This window comes from Pteropus alecto, unplaced genomic scaffold (genome assembly GCF_000325575.1).
Source record: "Pteropus alecto unplaced genomic scaffold, ASM32557v1 scaffold121, whole genome shotgun sequence".
In the NCBI taxonomy this organism is placed as follows: domain Eukaryota; kingdom Metazoa; phylum Chordata; class Mammalia; order Chiroptera; family Pteropodidae; genus Pteropus; species Pteropus alecto.
Genome location: NW_006434369.1, coordinates 2,554,699 through 2,571,788, shown reverse-complemented (window position 1 = coordinate 2,571,788; position 17,090 = coordinate 2,554,699). Strand labels below are relative to the sequence as shown.

Genomic DNA, 17,090 nt, shown 5'->3' with positions numbered 1-17,090 from the left:
TAATTACTTCTTTAGCTGTCTTTTCTCATGGACTATAAGCCCTAGGAAGCCAGGGATTCATCTATCTTCCTTACCTCTGTTTCCTAAACCCTGTGCCAGTACATGGAAGATACTAAGTGGATGTTTTAAAGTGAAACAAAAGTAGTGAATTATTAGGTTAGGTGAGGATTTCTCATTTACCAGGTTTGATGACAAAATGGCAAAAGCAATACTAGTTGAAGCCCAAGATTGAGTGTTTGTTATTCTGAGACTATTTATAATAAAAGAAAGTAATCGAATAATAACACACACACATATATATATATCTTTATATATATATAAAGAGAGAGAGAGAGAGAGATTGAATACCTATAGAAACCCAGGCTCTGTGCCAAGCACTAGGTATACAAAGATAAATGGAAAACAACCCCTGCCTTAAAGGAAATGAGAAACAGATTAGTAAAATAAGTCATATCCAATAAGGGTTATGATACAAATAAACACAAAGTGTCTGGGGAGCTCAAGGAAAGGAGTTCAACCCAGGTCAGGGATGGAGAGAGGCAGCAAAGATTCACTGGAGAAAAATGAATTTAAGCTCCATGGTGCCTGCTGTATTCTTAGTATCTAGCCCCATGCCTGGCACATATGTTGAATCAATGAATAAATGAACAAAGTGGCTCCTGAACCTAGACCTAAAGGATCATTGGATTTGTCCATCTAAGTGTATATGGGTGATTATTGTGGGTGAAGAGAGAGTCTGCGTGACAGTGCAGCCCCGAGCTAGACCCTGGCTGTGGGGAATGGCGAGACCCTGAGTGAGTAAATAGAACAGAGATGGTAAGAGCAGGCATGGGCCTGCAGCATTGGCAGGGGCCATATCCCAAAGAGCCTCGCTTCTTGTAATTGTCCATATGACCGGGGACGAACGATTGTACTTTCTTATTCCAGGCCAAGCGAAGGCTGGAGCTAGGAGAAAGCGGTCACCAGTACCTCTCAGATGGTTTAAAAACCCCAAAGGGCAAAGGGAGAGCTGCACTGCGAAATCCAGACAGTCCCAAAAGTAAGAATTCTTTCATCTCTGATTCTCTGTGGTGTGGGTTCCCAACTTTCAAAGCTTGTGGCTGGAAGGATGCCAAGGTGTGAATAATTTTGGCATGTTTGTTCTTTTTCATTTCTTTCTCTGCCAATCCAAAGAATAAATACAATGTCGGCAGACACCCAGCAAAAGGTTTGCAGAATCACTTCAGTACCTAAATACTGACTTAAGGGGAGGCCTCTTTACATATGTGCAGTTTCATTTTTCAACTCAGAATGCAAACTCTTTGGCACATTCTGTAATCAACTTTCATTTTAACTTTACTTAACGGACATTACTTCAGAGACTGGGGCTAACTGGGTGTAGACAAACTGTGCCAGAGTCAGTAATATCTATATCATCCTAAATCTCTTAACTCACCATAAGGCAGCATAAGAATTGATTGAGACCAATAAATTGCAGCTAGTTTATCTTTCCATTGAATATGATCATTATTTCTTCTGGGAGAGAGAGAAAAGTAGGTTGGCAATAGCTAAATAGTCCTTTATGTCTCTGGCATTAAATGTAAAGGCTAAATTAGACTGTTCTCACCCGTAGTTTATGAATTAGGCAATCCACAAATTGTGCGTGCTGCTAAATTAAACCCTTGACCTGTGCACCTGTAAGAGAATAGATACAATATGAAACATAAGAAATTTCATTCAAGAGGGATGGGGAGATTTGATTAAAAGACCCTTCCACATAGTCTTCATCCAAATGAAGCACTATTAGAAATATTGGTGAACAAGTTATATACTCACAGAGACACCGGAGCCTAAAAGGCCAGTTGAGGTGGGTCTGTCTGCGCCCCTGTTGCAAAATGCTGGAGAGATTCATAACCTGGCCACATCATGTGCTGCTCCCACGGGGCTACAGCACTTTTTCATTCATTCAACAGATATTTTTGAGCACCTCCTATGTATGAGATACTTCACTAGCCCCAGGGAATAGGGTAAGCCAAAGTAGAAACTACTGAGAAACTCACAGTAAAATGCTTTCATCAGGAATTTTTACTATCCCTTTCTTTTCTAATAAAGCAATTTCATAGCTTTCTATAACTTACCAGAAACAACAGCAACAACTTTGCTTCTAATACTAATACTCGGGCTGCAATGGGAAAGGGGGCTCTCTTAACTGCAAAGAAACTCTTCATTTCTTTACCTTTCCCCCTGTCCCCCACCCGCTTGGTTTTTGTTTTCCTTTAAGCTCCAAAATCTCCCTCAGAAAAAACACGGTATGATACATCACTTGGTCTACTCACCAAGAAGTTCATTCAGCTACTGAGCCAATCACCTGATGGGGTCTTGGATTTGAACAAGGCAGCAGAGGTGCTGAAAGTGCAAAAGAGAAGGATTTATGATATCACCAATGTGCTGGAAGGCATCCACCTCATTAAGAAGAAGTCTAAAAACAACGTGCAATGGATGTGAGTATGGGCCACGCCTGCCCCCTCTTCCCCGGCTCTGGTGGGGTCCTTTCAAACACTGTGCTTTCTCCCAGTCCCAACTTTCACATGTGCCCACACTTCATTTCTTCCCTCTCCTACTCTTTTCTACTCCCTCTTTCTCTTCCCTCCTCAACTTCTTTTAGCGGAAGTTCAAAGTCTCTTAAAGGAAAAGACCTATTTAAGATCTGTATTCAGTTAGCCTCAAGCAAGGGAATCCTGATATTAACTAGGGTTCTGCAGATGTAAAATAAACTGCTGTTCATTTGTTACCGTGAGGTCTACGTGGGAGCTCACATGTATGACCTCATAGGTCTTTGGCTTATCGCTAATAGAAATTTAGAAATTAACTATGGCTGTGTATTAACACATCTGTGTAGATGCACAATTGCCATATATCTTTATCCATGGTTCTAATAGCAGATTAACTCATTTTCTGTGTAAATTAAGGCAAGACTTAAAAAGTCCCTTCTAGAAAAGGGAGATGATAACACTTGTCACTTATACACCCACATATATGACTAAATGTATGATGATAATGTCATTTGTGAATTATGGACAGAGTATTGAGCAGCCAGTATCTTAGAAGGACCTATTAAAGTGTATTGGAAGGAATAAATCTGTTATGGGTCGGCTTTCAAAAAACGCTACTTCAAATATAAGATGAACAGATAACTTTTCTGTGCAGAAGTTTTTGGAATTTTGTGATGACTTGGTGACCTATTTTAGCCTGTGGCTTAGAAAACCTGTTGGGTGTTGGTCTGTGTTGTCGCATACAGCACATACGTCTGCTTCCTTAACCTCCTTTTCCTTTCTGCTGTTGGTATCAAGACCTGCAGAAACTAGCTGGGTCTCTTGTGCTTTTTGGATGATGTTTTGTTGAATACTGAATTATTCCATCTTTTCTTTCAAATTTTTCTATCTTTCTGTGTCTGTTTTTCCCTACCCTGAGAGGCATGTGGCAGGAAGGAACTGTCTCCCTTTACCCTTGGAATTTGAGCCTTCTGAAGAAAGGTCTCCTCTGAAGGAAAGAAACCTGAAATTAGCAGTGTTTTTTAACTTTAGTTTCTATGATGTGAAAAGCGAAGGACTGTATGTATGAAAAAATATGTATAAATGTTCTAATTTTAACACTTGGCTAACAAACAGTGTAACCTGTATCAAAAGAGGACATTTACCCAAAGGACCATTTTTCCCTCCCCTCCCTCGATTATTCATTTCCCTCCCCTTTTTAGCCTCTCAAGTAGCCATGAAGAGTCTGTGTTTGGGTTTCTAGGGGCTGCAGTCTGTCTGAGGATGGGGGCATGCTGGCCCAGTGTCAAGGCCTGTCAAAGGAAGTGACCGAGCTCAGTCAGGAAGAGAAGAAATTAGATGAACTGATCCAAAGCTGCACCCTGGACCTCAAACTGTTAACCGAGGATTCAGAGAATCAAAGATATCCTTTGTGCCACCTGGTCATTGGGGAATAGTGCCTTCTAGACTCTTTCCAGAGTTGACGATCTTAACTTACATGCACAAGGTAGAATTTTACTCTGGTTTCGTGTGCGTGTGTGTGTGTGTGTGTGTGTGTGTGTGTGTGTGTGCCCACTTCACCACTTCGTGTTGGAATTCAGATTTATGGAAAGATAGTAATCGGATGGATCCTAACATGTCTATTTTGATAGCAAGGAGGGAACCATTTTTTAAAATATTTTATTCATGTGTGGTTGGGGCATATGGATACACTCATAGCGTAAGGCAACACTATTAAAAGATATATTTGATGTCAATATTAATATTAATGACAGCATTCAGCAGATTCATCTTTGCCTTCCCAGATTTAGGGTGGGTGTTAGCTGTCATTGTTGGGGTTCTCACATTCTCTTTTCTTTTCATCAGATATTGGAACAATTGGAATTCTTTGACTATCTGATTGAGCCATAGTTGAAGAAACTGAAAGAGTATTAAAAATTTTTTTCTATAACTTTTAAAGAGCATTATGCTGCTTTACAACACCAAAACCTTATGTCAGAAGCACCCCAAAGCCTGGAAAATCTCAATTTATCTGTTCACCTATAAACATTAGTCCTTGGAAATAAAATATAAAAAAAAAACAATTTTTGTTTTCAACTGGCTGACAATCTTTTGACCATCTCAGGAAAGTTTACTGTTCATCATCTCACTTCAGACAAAAGATTAGAGAGATTACTTTATTATTTTGGCAAGAAGATTTTGCAATATTCTGTTACCAGTACAAGACAAAACCAATATTTTAAATTACCCCATCTCTAATTTTAATTCCAAACTTCTGATTATTCCATATTACCTTTGTGAGACAGAAAGTAAAATGTGTCCTGCCCAGTTTCTTCTAGTGTCTCCTCTCTAATAGGCTTGCCCTCAGAGAGTGTGGGGACATTTATTTTTCAATTCAGGCATTTTTGAAACTGCAATTATTCATTTCCTGTTGACCAAAAGATTAACCTTGTCAGCTGGTGATTAGTAAGGTGGAGAAGAGGTGTGCTGATGTGAACCCCCAATGGTGGCTAGAGTGGGTTTACAGGGGACAAAAGAAGAATAGCTCTAGCTGGGCTGTTTCATCCATTGTTTAGTTGGGAGCCCCAGTGAGGAGGGGTTGTGGTAGTTACAAATGATTGGCAGCTTGTGTCGTTTATAGCATTGTCACCTACATGAGCTTTCTCTGGGGCCTTTGTTGCAGAAAATGAAACCTGCCTTGCAGGGGGCTGCTAACTCAAGAAGCAAATTCAGGAGGGAGCCACAATGGCAGCACTTTTAAGTTTGTAAGATTAGATAATATGTTTGCACAATTTATTTCAATTTGCCATTCAGTTCCGAATTTGGTACAGCCTGTTCACAAATGTGTTGAAATTTTCCTTCCTGCAGCATGTTGAGTAATTGTAGATGAGCTTTTATTTTAATAAGTTCTTGTCACGTAGCTTTTTGACAGTGGGGCTGTGGAGTAAGTACCTGGTTATCAGTGTCCCCAGTGTTCTCAGTAAAATTCAGAACTATCAAGACGTCTGTAAAGGTACCAGTTGGCTTCCTTGATGAGATAAATGCTCACCTCAAACCTGAATCGTGCTTGAGCTGTCCTAGCAAGCTCAACACTGAATTTGCTTTTGTCTCAACTATTGAGACTTAAAGAAGATAGTCTTTGATTTATATGTGCAGATTTGGGATGGATATGCTATTTTTCTGACCAGTAGGTTCATAGCTTCCTTCATTTTCTAATAAAAATCTACTGTTCTAAGGGACATTATTTGCTCTAAGCTCTCTAAGTCCTATTTCTATATTAAACATGTTAGATCACAGACTCTATTAGCTACATTATATTACCAGCAGAAGTGCATTCATTGAGTTGCGATTTGCTGTTTTATCTCAGGCATTTTTTGTGGGTTAATATTTAAAAACAATTGGCTAAAGACATTATACATTAATTATGTTACTCAATGTCCCTTTTATAAGAAAGCCATTTCAACCTATTCTCTCATAGCGCCAAGTAAAATCTTGTCTCTCTAGGTAAGCTTGCATGAATACTTGTATTATATAAGTACCATATTCTTTCATGATATCCTCTTAGGTTTGGCTGCCGGGGCACTTAAAAGTATTGTTCAGTGCTCAGAAGTAACTACCAAGAGTACTGAAATATTATTTTACTCTCTTTTTCTAAATCAGTGTTTCTCAAATTCAGGTTGCAGAGCATCCGGAAGCTGCTTTCCTGCTTGTGCACACTGAAATAGTGATAGAGTTAATACCATCATACAGAGGATAATTTTTCTAACAGAAATAATGACACTCTTATCAGTAGACAATATATAATCACAAACAGCCCAGGTACACTTAAGAAAACAAGCTGCCTGCCTAAGCAGTATTCTGAGTTCTTCCGCTAATATATCTATTTGCTACTCATTCATTCATCCATTCATTGGGTGACTGCTGGCACTTATTAATAGTCAAGTAACAGATAGTAGTTATTGGAGTTTCCAAAAAAATTAAGGTTAATGGAGCTTAATTTTTTTTTCCCCTATAAATTGGAATCTGCCATCCTCCAATTTGAGTGACAGCACACTTCATTGAAGTTCATGGAATACCCATGCTCCAGATGGAACCTGGTTTAAAAATCCCGGACCAAATTGGGTTTTGGTTTCTTTTGATGACTTATTTTAACTATTCTGCTTCTGTGTTCACTTTAAAATTCTAAATAGCCATAGACTTTTTTTTTTTAACGGGCAGGAAAAGGCTATACACTTCTTTTGTTGTCTTCAATATCACCTAGAAAACCAGATTCGTGGGAGAGCCCATGTATTTAAAGATCTAGGAGAGACAGATATATTCTTATAAATCATAAAATACTTTAAAAATTTTCCATGCATCTCTTTTGTTACCTTCATAATGGTTACATCTGAAGCAATTAGTTGAAAAATTTCCTTAACACTCATTACGTTAGCTTATGTTACATATCAAGATATTCGAAAAATTAGTGGCCTTAAAGACCAAACTGTTATAGTTGTGAAAGCCCCTCCAGAAACAAGACTTGAAGTGCCTGACCCAGTAGAGGTAAGGAGACACGTCTTCGTTCATCTGCAGAGATCTTTTTGAAGTGCCTGAAGTTAAAGAATCCTTGGCTCATGGTTAAAGTTTGTATCCTCCTAGAAACTTGCAAGTTCCTTCCCCATCTCTTTTACTTAGCCCTAACTTTAAAAACATTTCAACAGTTCGATATGTATTGAGTGTCCAAAAAATCTAATTTTAATATAGCAGAGCATTTGGCTCAAGTATACGATGCTCTGTCCTTCTTGTACTTTCTTTTTTTCGTAATTTATTATCTAGTTGTTTTGATTAATGTGAACCACTGGGGAATTTTATGTTGAATATTCTGGATATAGTCCCCGATATGAATAGAGGTATAAATGTTTTAAAGTAGCTCCCTAACTTAGCACATTTAAGAATTGATCATTTATATCATGATTACTTTTAAATAATCAAATGGCACTTTAGGTCAATTGAGAGACTAGGATATTGTAAGAAAGTAGGGGCATATTTTTGTGATTGGTTTCAGATATAGTTTGAATATATGCCTAGACTATAACTAACGGTAAAGAAATATAATAAGAATATGCATAGAAAATAAAAAGAGAATGAAAAATACTTTGCAGAAAAAAAATGTATTAAGAGAACATAATTCACCTCCTCTATGGCAGGGGTCAGCAAACTTTTTTTTTTAAAGGGCCAGACAGTAAGTATTTTTGGCCTTGTGAGCCATACAGTCTCTGTTGGGACAATTCAACTGGACAACTCTGCTATTATAGCATGGTAAAAAAAAAGAGAGAAAAAACACCCAGCCAGAGGCAATACATAAAAAATAAGAATAGGTGTGACTGTGCCAGTAAAACTTTATTTTCAAAGCCAGTTGGTGGACTTGAGTTGACTCTTGGGTTACAGTTTCCTGAGCCTTGCTCTAGAGGATGACAGTAGGTAGACTAATGTAAAAAAAGTAAAATGAACTATGAAAATTATCCTTTCCATTTTTAGATGAAAATTAGTATAGCTTTTATTTCTAAAAGAACTTTTGTTTTGACGTTTTCTCACTCTTTTCTCTTCATAGAGCCTACAAATACACTTGGCAAGTACCCAAGGACCCATTGAGGTTTACTTGTGTCCAGAAGAGACTGAAACACATAGTCCAATGAAAACAAACAACCAAGACCACAATGGGAATATCCCTAAACCCACTTCCAAAGGTAAATATTCTGCTTTTATCATTTGGAAACTATTTTAAAAATGAAAGTGACTAGAAAGATCCTGTATCAGAACCACAAGTCCAGGCAAGAAACAAAATCTTCTGTTACTATTGTTATTAAGGTAATATTTTTTTAAGGCATTCTGTCTGGTTTCCAGAATAAAACAGTGACCTTAGGCTAATGACTGCTCTCTCCACTGATGGAGTCCCTCACACTTTTGCTATTGGCAGAAACCATTTCTTAACAGTGTTTGGAAAACTAACCAAAGTGGAGAGTAAAGCTGGGAGCCATCTGGGTGAATCATCAGCTACACTTGGCCACACACCTTTGCCTGATGCTACAGAGATCATTAGAGAGGGAAATGCAAAAAGTTTGGAGAGAAAAGCCTTCTATCAAAGAAATTTTGTCTTAATTCTCAGCACCCACCCCACCCCCCCCATGTGATGGGGAGAGGATATGGGAGGAAATCCCCAGGAAAATAAATCTTCCTTCACTGTCCCTAGAGCAAAGAAAGCTCTTTGTAGTCTTTTTATTTTTTTCTAGTTTCAGACTGGGGATACCTATTTAGCTTTTTTTCTCTACTGTCTCCCAATACAGCAGCAAGAATAGGAGTGATTTAAGTGACTAGGTCTGATTTAATACTGAGCAGGAAAAAATAGTAGTTCCCCCAGAGGATGCCCAAAACCAAGGATCATATTGAACCGTCTACAGATGACCCTTGAACAGTGAGGTGGTTAAGGGCACCAACCCCCCACACAGTCGAAAATCTGCCTAAAACTTTTGACTCCCCTAAAACTTAAGTTCTCTCAATATCTGAGGGGGATTGGTTCCAGGACCCCCTTGGACTCCAAACCACGGATCGAAGATGGTACAGAATTTATTGAAAAAGATCTGTGTATAAGTGGACCTGTACAGTTCAAACCTGTGTTGTTCAAGGGTCAACTGTATATATACCGTTTTTTCTTATACATACATAACTACAATAAAGTTTAATTTATAAATTAGGCACAGTAAGAGATTAATCACAATAATAAAGTAGAACAATTATAACAATATACTGTAATGAAAGTTATGTGAATGTGGTCTCTCTTTCTCTGAGAATATTGTGCTGTACCCACCCTTCGTCTTATGATAATGTGAAATGATACAGTGCCTACATGATGAGATGAAGTGAGGCAAATGGTGTAGGCATTATGATGTAGTGTTAGGTACTATCAGTGTTACTTGAACACAAGCACTGAGATACCATGAAAGTCCATCTGATAGATAACCAAGACAGCTCCTACAGACCTAACGGGCAGGGGGCATCTACAATGTGGAGATGCTAGACAAAGGGATGATGCACGTTCTGGGCAGGATGGAGCAGGACAATACAAGATTTCATCACGCTACTCAGAATGGTGGCAATTTAAAACTTAGGAATTGTTTATTTCTGGAATTTTCCATTTAATATTTTCAGACCACAGTTGACTATGGTTAGCAAACTGCAGAAAGCAAAGCTGCAGGTAAGGGGGTGCTGCTGTACATCATAAAACAAAAGACCGTTTTTCCCCCATAGACATTCAAAGTGAATATGTTATATTTGTATTTTTAGAAGTATATTTAATAAGCTGGTTGTTCGTAAAAGGCTAAGTTAAATTAGTGAGTTACTACTAGGGAGCCAACTTTGCTGTGTGTATATTTTGTTTAGTTTTTCTTTAAACAATGACTAATTGATAACAGAGAGAAGTTTTTAAACTCGTTAGCCTCTAATCTTTGAGCTATTTGTTTTCTTGTTTGTCAACAGTAGATATTTTAAAAGATGAGTGAGTAGCCTAGAAAAAAGAAAGGATGCCAAGTCACTGCTAACAGTGCCTGTTAGCATAAGAAGTAGTCCATATCATAAGGTTGTCTAATTGTCGTTAGCAGAGAGTGAATGCTTTTATAACAGCAACATGTAAATTCTAACAAAAAAGTCATTTTGATTTTCTCCTAATTTGTTTTTGTGTTTCCATCCATTTTTTCAGACTTGGCTTCAACCATCTCAGGACATAGCGATTGCTCGATTTCTATGGCAAACCTTTCTCCTTTGGCCTCCCCAGCCAACCTTTTACAGCAGACTGAGGACCAAATTCCTTCCAACCTAGAAGGACCATTTGTGAACTTACTGCCTCCCCTGCTCCAAGAAGACTATCTCCTAAGCCTTGGGGAGGAAGAAGGCATCAGTGATCTCTTTGATGCTTATGATTTGGAAAAACTCCCGCTGGTGGAAGACTTTATGTGTAGTTGATTATCCTTTGCGAACTCCCCTTATAAACCAATATTTTTTTACTATGGAACCAGAACATCTGTCATGCAGTGTTGTCCCTTCTTACCTTCTTCCTCCAAGATAGTATCATGAAGTAAACTACATACTTCAGAACAAAGCTGACATTTTAATGAATTTTTTTTAATTGTCTAAACGCACAGTTGCAGGCTCCCTTGGGAAAACCCTGCTTTGCCCCAGGCTCCAAAATCTCCTGGATGAGTCAGCAAGTGAGAAAATGTGCAATCAGGTGTCTCTCACCCGTACTTTTCCTCCCTCCCTCCTGGATTGGCTTGCTGTGCCTGACGGATGGGCTGTAGAATGGGGTCTGGCCACCTGGCCCACTGGAAAACAGCAATCTTCCTTAATAGCATTTCAAGCCGTGCCTTCTCCGCAGAATGCATGTCTTTGGGGTCTGCTAATATGGAATGGAACTGCAGGAACTGTAAACTTGAAGTCATGCAAAAGTACGAGATGGATTTCTTCAGCTCTTCTTAGGAATATTTAAATTACTGTCATAATTCAGTGTAAGCTATGGACCGTGTGTCCCACTAGGAGGTCAAGAGAACCTCCACAGCCTTTTGGATGAAGAACTTGTTTTCAAATACTTGTTGCAGATACAGAATAGTGAAGTTCTGCCACTCTCAGCTGTTGTGGATTTTCTTGTCTCCATAAACCACTCCCACTCCCCTGCCCCCAACGTATTTGTGAATTTAAAGTTGATTTGTAGCAAATGCCTACTTAGGAGTTCTTTGTGGATTGTTTTAGACTTTTTTTTTTTTTAAGCTGCCATTTAAGCATTCCTGTGGCACCCATCACCATTTCATTTTAATTGTTTACTTTGAAGCGGTTTTTTCTAATTCAAATTATTTAAGCAGAGGTAGAGAACCTCTCTGATCAGAGCATCTAAACGTGTGTGATCTAAGGTTTAACAGCCTCTGCAAGAAGCGTTGCCACACCTGGCTTCCTTTCCTGGAGGGGGAGCTTGGAGCAAGTCGCTCCTGGAGCTCGCTGACATTGGTGGCCCATTTGAAAAGAGAACAAGGTCAGATGACATAGCAGTCCCAAGGAGCAGCAGGTATGGATCCCTCCATCCTTGGGCTTCCCGGGGCCCCGTGACCGGGGAAAGGGCTCTCTTACACTGCACTCAGGGAGACCACTTCTCAGGATGGGTTCAGATGGAGAGGCCTCTAGGGAGAAAGACATCCCATTGTGTGAGTAGCATTCTATCAGTGGCATTTACTTGAGCTGGTGAGAACAGGGAGCTCCCACTTTGTTGGGGGCTGCAATACCCCTGGCCAGAACCCTTTCCCCTTCCTCTATGAAAGACTAAGTTGGACCAAGGGAAGTGTGGACATAGAAAACGAAGCGATAGAATGCCAGGGTGTTTTCCCACTTTACTCTTCAGGAATGATGTCCCAAGTTGGAGGCTTTGTGTCAGCTGCAAATCCTACCAGCTTTGTCCAAGAATGGCATTCCCATTGGCCGGGGTAGATGGACGTTTCCCGCTGGGAATGTGACATAGTACCTCAAATCCATTCCTTGGATGCTAGTGACCGCGGGAATGAGGGAGTCTTATAAAAAACAAACCTCAAAACGAACAGTGAAATTGAAATGCTGTGTGCCTGACACAGTGATAGGCACATAATAGGCACTCGATTCATGTGTGTGATTGAATTGAAATTATCCCTTAGGAAAAATATAAAACAAAAAACCACAAACGCCCCAGCCAGTTTACTCTAGGTAGATTTCCACAATATGCAAAGTGGTGGTGGGGTCAAAACCATGACACCAGCACTTTAAATGATTTGTGTAGGTATGTGTGGGTGTGTGTTTGGGAAGAAAAACAAAGGTGCAGATTACCCTCCTTTTTCTTCTGCCTCCATCCCTAGCCTCCTCCCTTCACACACACTGGACTTGGTACAAATATTGGTGTGGTCCGAGATGAAACATTGGGGTGGGGGAGGGAGGGAGCTTTGTGTCAAGTGCCTACTGGAAATGCACTGTGGGGTTTTTTCCTGTATGGGAAACCATTTATGCCAAGCTTTTCCCCATTTCCCATATTTATCTCATCTGGTTAGCTGCCTCTGCTTCCAGCTTTGTGTAATTCTCTTTGCCAGCTGCACAAAGCTGACTTTTTTCCAAAGTCTAAAGACTGAGCTCACCTGGCTAGGTTGTTGTGTGTTTTGTTGAATTTCTCGTTAAACTTTTTCGTATTGTAATGCATCGTATTTATTGTTTTAAAAATGAAAGGAATACTAATAAGTCTTAAAAGTTCCTTCATACATAAGATTTTTTCCAGTTAATGGGCTTAACTGGTGTACATTAATTAAAAGTTCATACTGTATTCTTCTGTTTGCATTAGTCATTTTCTTTTTGGCATACTGTCTGGCACACAAAGTGGGTTAGTACTACAGTACTTGTTTTACTTTAAGTCTAAGTATGCCAGTTTCCTGGTACCATTGAGTTGCTGCTATTAAAGCTCACACATGAAATGGCTAAAAGTTACAAGTGTGCGAATTATGACTGAGTGAGCCTTAGAAAATAAACTGTATAAAGGGCAACACATGAGCTGTCAAACAGTGTTAGTTGTGTGTTTATATGTACAGACTTGTGCATAGCAATTGTTTTATTTAAGTTGATACGTAGTCTACTCACATTTTCATTATCTAGCAATTTTGTACAAAGATAGCAATTAATTTGTAAACACTGCCAGAGTATTTTCTAGCTGGTTTGTAATTTTTTAAGAGTGTTATTTTGTTTTCATTTTTTGTTGTGGTTCTTGTTTTCATTTTTTTGTTGTAAGTGTAGATCTGTAAATAAAATTGCAGTATTTAAAGCTTTAGATTTCAGGAAAAAGAACTCAGCGTGTGCATGACAACTCGTGTGTATGAGAAGGGATTCGAAGGAAGATGCCTTGTAGAGTGAGTCAGGTGGCAATTGTCAGATTGTGAGAATTTCTTTTCCTATGGGGGTACATGATTTTGTCAAAAGGAAGTATTTCTCCCAAAATTGGGAGAAGGCAAACTACTAATCAGTTTAGCTTTGTGTTGTATGCTAGTTTAAAAAAGAAAATGTGTAATATAATGTAAAAAAAAAAAAAAAAAGCTTTTATGATGGATTTTGTAAATAGATTTGTTACAGGGTAACCTGTTCTCTAGCTGTGATCTTAGCACTTCAAATGGGTGTAATTTGAATAAATTTTGTATGGTAACGGATCAATAAAATGATTTTTTTTTTAAGAGTTCAGACTTGTGGATGAATTTTCTTACTATGGTCTTATGCTCCTATGTTAATTTCATTTTTAAAGACATACTTGAAAACAGGTTAAGGGAAAGTTTGAACAAAAACTTTTAAAACATTGTATGCCTTACTCTTCTTTCAGGACTCTACAAATATTTGTAGAGCACCTGCAATGTCCTCCCCACTTTGGGAAGTACAGGAATTTTTCATGTCTCTGGCAATGTGCAGAGACCTTTCCCAGATATTGAAGAAGGATTTTTACACTGAGAACGGGACAAGTCAAGTTTTATTCCTCATAAGGAGTATGAAGCCAATAAATTTATTTCTCAAGATTGGTAATTACCTCCCTCGTTCAATGTTCTGTATTTCTTGTATTGCCATCTATAGCAGATTAGGACTTTTTTGACTGCCATGTCACACTCTGAGTTCATATAAAAACTCCAGAATGTATATTGTACACACAAAGCACACAATCAATATAGAAGAGTATAAATTACAAAAAAAAAAAAACATTTCTGGCCCCTCAGTCTATTCACCCCAGAGATAACCACTATTTTCATTTTTCTTACGTGTATCTTCTTCCAGTCTGGTTGTTTTCTAGGCATATGTAAACACGTGTGTTTTAACAAGTCGCACTTAATACATGCTGATATTTAGCTTTTTTTTACTAAATACATCTTGTACATCTTTCCATTTTTGTACTTACAGATCATGCTGACTCTCTTCAAAAGCTGCATAACGTTTTAGTGATTAAAATTTAATTTATTTACCTAAGTACTTTCCTTTTTAAGAGATTTTTATTTGTTTTGCTGTAAAGATAATATTTACTGAGTGCTTATATAATGCCAGTTACTATTTTTTATATAAAATACATATAAAATGAACCATTAGTGACATTTAATATATATGTTAAATATGTTCAATGATATGTAAGACTGCCACTCATCCCCATTAAGCAGTCACTCCCCACTGTCTTCTGTCCCTATGGATTTACCTATTCTGTAAATGGAATCATACAATATGTGAAAAAGGCAGACCTTTGGTGTCTGCCTTTTTTTATTTAGCATAATGTCCTCAAGGTTCATCCAAGTTATAGCATGTGCCAGTACTTCATTCCTTTTTATGCCTGAATAATATTCCATTGTGTTGATTATGCCACATTTTGTTCACCTATTCACCAGTTGATGGTCATTCTGATGTTAACATCTTTTGGCTATTGGGATGCCAGGTACTGTTATAAGTGCTTCATATGAGCGTTCTGTTTTTGCAAAGCATACATTACTAGCAAATATATATGTTATCTCTCCTCTTGCAAAATGTAAGCTCAGTGAGGAGAGGTACTTTGTATAGTTCACTGTCGTACCCCCCATTCCTAGAATAGTGCCTGGTAAATAATAAGCACCTACTACATATTTGAACGAATTATTTTGTAGATGAGGGATCTGAGGTTTAAGAATGTTTTAAAAAATCTCCAAAGGCAACACAAATATAATGTGCTCAAAGTTTTCCCACCTGTGTTGTCATCTTCCACATTTTGTACATTGTACTGGAATTTTTTTGTTATATGTTTTTACATTTTTGCTTTAATCCTTAGTTCTGCCTAGAGTTCCATTTCCCCAGAGTTTCAGCACCTGATTTCTGTCATCCAGCTTACCTATCTACCCAGGGATCTGCACTTTTGGTCAGCAGGTATTTTAAAGTCAAGGCAGTGATAAAAGCTGAATGAAGTGATAGAAAGATGTATTCCCTCTTCCATTGAGACATGTAGCCTTTACCAAGCAGGAGCGATTCTGATATGGGGTGATTTAGGGACCTGTGCATCTAGATACAGAAGTGCTTCTTGAAAAGGCACAGCTCAAATATAAACAAACTAACAGATTCATTTTCTAGGATCTAGGGAGTTGGGGTGTCTCAATGAACATCTAAACTACAACCCTGATTTTATGAAGGAAAATGAAAAGATTAAATGGTAGGCCATGCATTTGGGTATTAATAAGAATTCCTGCAATGGCTAATTAGAAATCAGCCAGGAGTCAAATCAGAAGTTAAAAGAAGTAAATTCATAGCAAGAAGTTGAATGCAAAAGCAAGCTTTTTATTGTGCCCTGAAATCTTGGACTTGAAGACTGAAAGAAAAATAGGACAATTTATTAAATTATTCTGAATTGTTATTAACATTAGCAATTACTATTATGCTTTTTGTGTGTATGAAGAGTACTATTAAAAAGTTCTGGAGTTCCTTATGCTGGGGTGTCTGGGAAGTGCTGTGGGAAACAAAGGACAAAGTCCCGCGTTATCAGAGATGTGCCTGGGAAACAAGACTGGAAACTCCAGCAGTGCTTCTGTTGGGACTTTTTAGGAGTTGGGTATGTACCATATAACAGAATAGACAGATTTAGTTCATAGGGAAAGGGAAGATGTATGTGTTTTCTCTTTCCTACATCAACTTCAGTAGCTTCCTTCACACAAGTAAGGGACACGGAAACATGGGAATTAAAACAAAGGGAATTAAGATAAACAAACCAAAAACATTAATCAAGGCCTAGTTTTTCAATGCAGACAAAGCTATCAACTGGGAATGATCATAGAATCACAGAATTTGAGTTGGAGGGCAACTTCATATCCAACAAGGAGCTGTTTTCATCATGTGACAATTCGGTTATCACCTTTTTTTCCATTAAGAAAACAGTCTCCAGAGTCCTAGTCCAGCACTGTTTTTGCCATATCCATAAGGTCTCTTAGCGCCTCTTCTCAGCCATGCATATCAGAAAACTGCCTCTTTCCAGTTCAGTCCTGGAACCACAGCTCGGTTGTCATGGTTAATTCATAATTTTGAATTAACTGAAGCTTCTGGAAGATGCCCATAATATTGCTCACTAGCACTGTATTTCCTTCTACTCATCCACACCACATTTCATGGGTTCATACTATTCTTATCCTCTGTGCCTATGTTGTGCAAATAAATTGGGGGAGATGGAAGCTCTTGGAAATATAACTTTGGAGGATTTCTGAATGATTCTTTTGTCCTTGGTCTTTGATAAAAACAGATATGCTCTATTTAAATAAAAGAACAATCAAATTGGCAGCGGCTTCTAAATAGGATGGTTCATTTCCCCCTTAAAAGACTCAGATTTCTCTTCCTATTACAGACCACTTTTCAGCTTTGGAAGCCTTTAAGACCCTGAGTATCTTATCCCTGAATAGTCCTTAGCATAGTACAGGACTTTACAGCTTACAAATATTTTCATATCCCTTATCTCTTCATCTAAAGCCATTTATAACCGATGGCAACAGCTACAGAAGTAACTAATCAATCTAAACATGACAA

At 38.3% G+C, this 17,090-nt stretch overlaps 1 protein-coding gene across 2 annotated transcripts in view; it reads left to right on the top strand.

Moving 5' to 3' along the window:
* Positions 1-13,764, top strand: part of E2F3 (E2F transcription factor 3) — a 46,806-nt gene extending 33,042 nt beyond the window's left edge. The window contains exons 2-7 of one of the 2 annotated variants that reach the window (XM_025044905.1): positions 928-1,039; positions 2,279-2,480; positions 3,775-3,933; positions 6,938-7,052; positions 8,101-8,236; positions 10,243-13,764. In XM_025044905.1, coding sequence (XP_024900673.1) covers positions 928-1,039; positions 2,279-2,480; positions 3,775-3,933; positions 6,938-7,052; positions 8,101-8,236; positions 10,243-10,505 — 987 coding nt within the window. In that variant the 3' untranslated portion in view covers positions 10,506-13,764. Of the gene's footprint in view, positions 1-927; positions 1,040-2,260; positions 2,481-3,774; positions 3,934-6,937; positions 7,053-8,100; positions 8,237-10,242 lie in introns of both variants that reach the window. The other variant, XM_025044906.1, reaches the window with a different exon arrangement.
* The last annotated feature ends 3,326 nt before the right edge of the window (positions 13,765-17,090 follow it).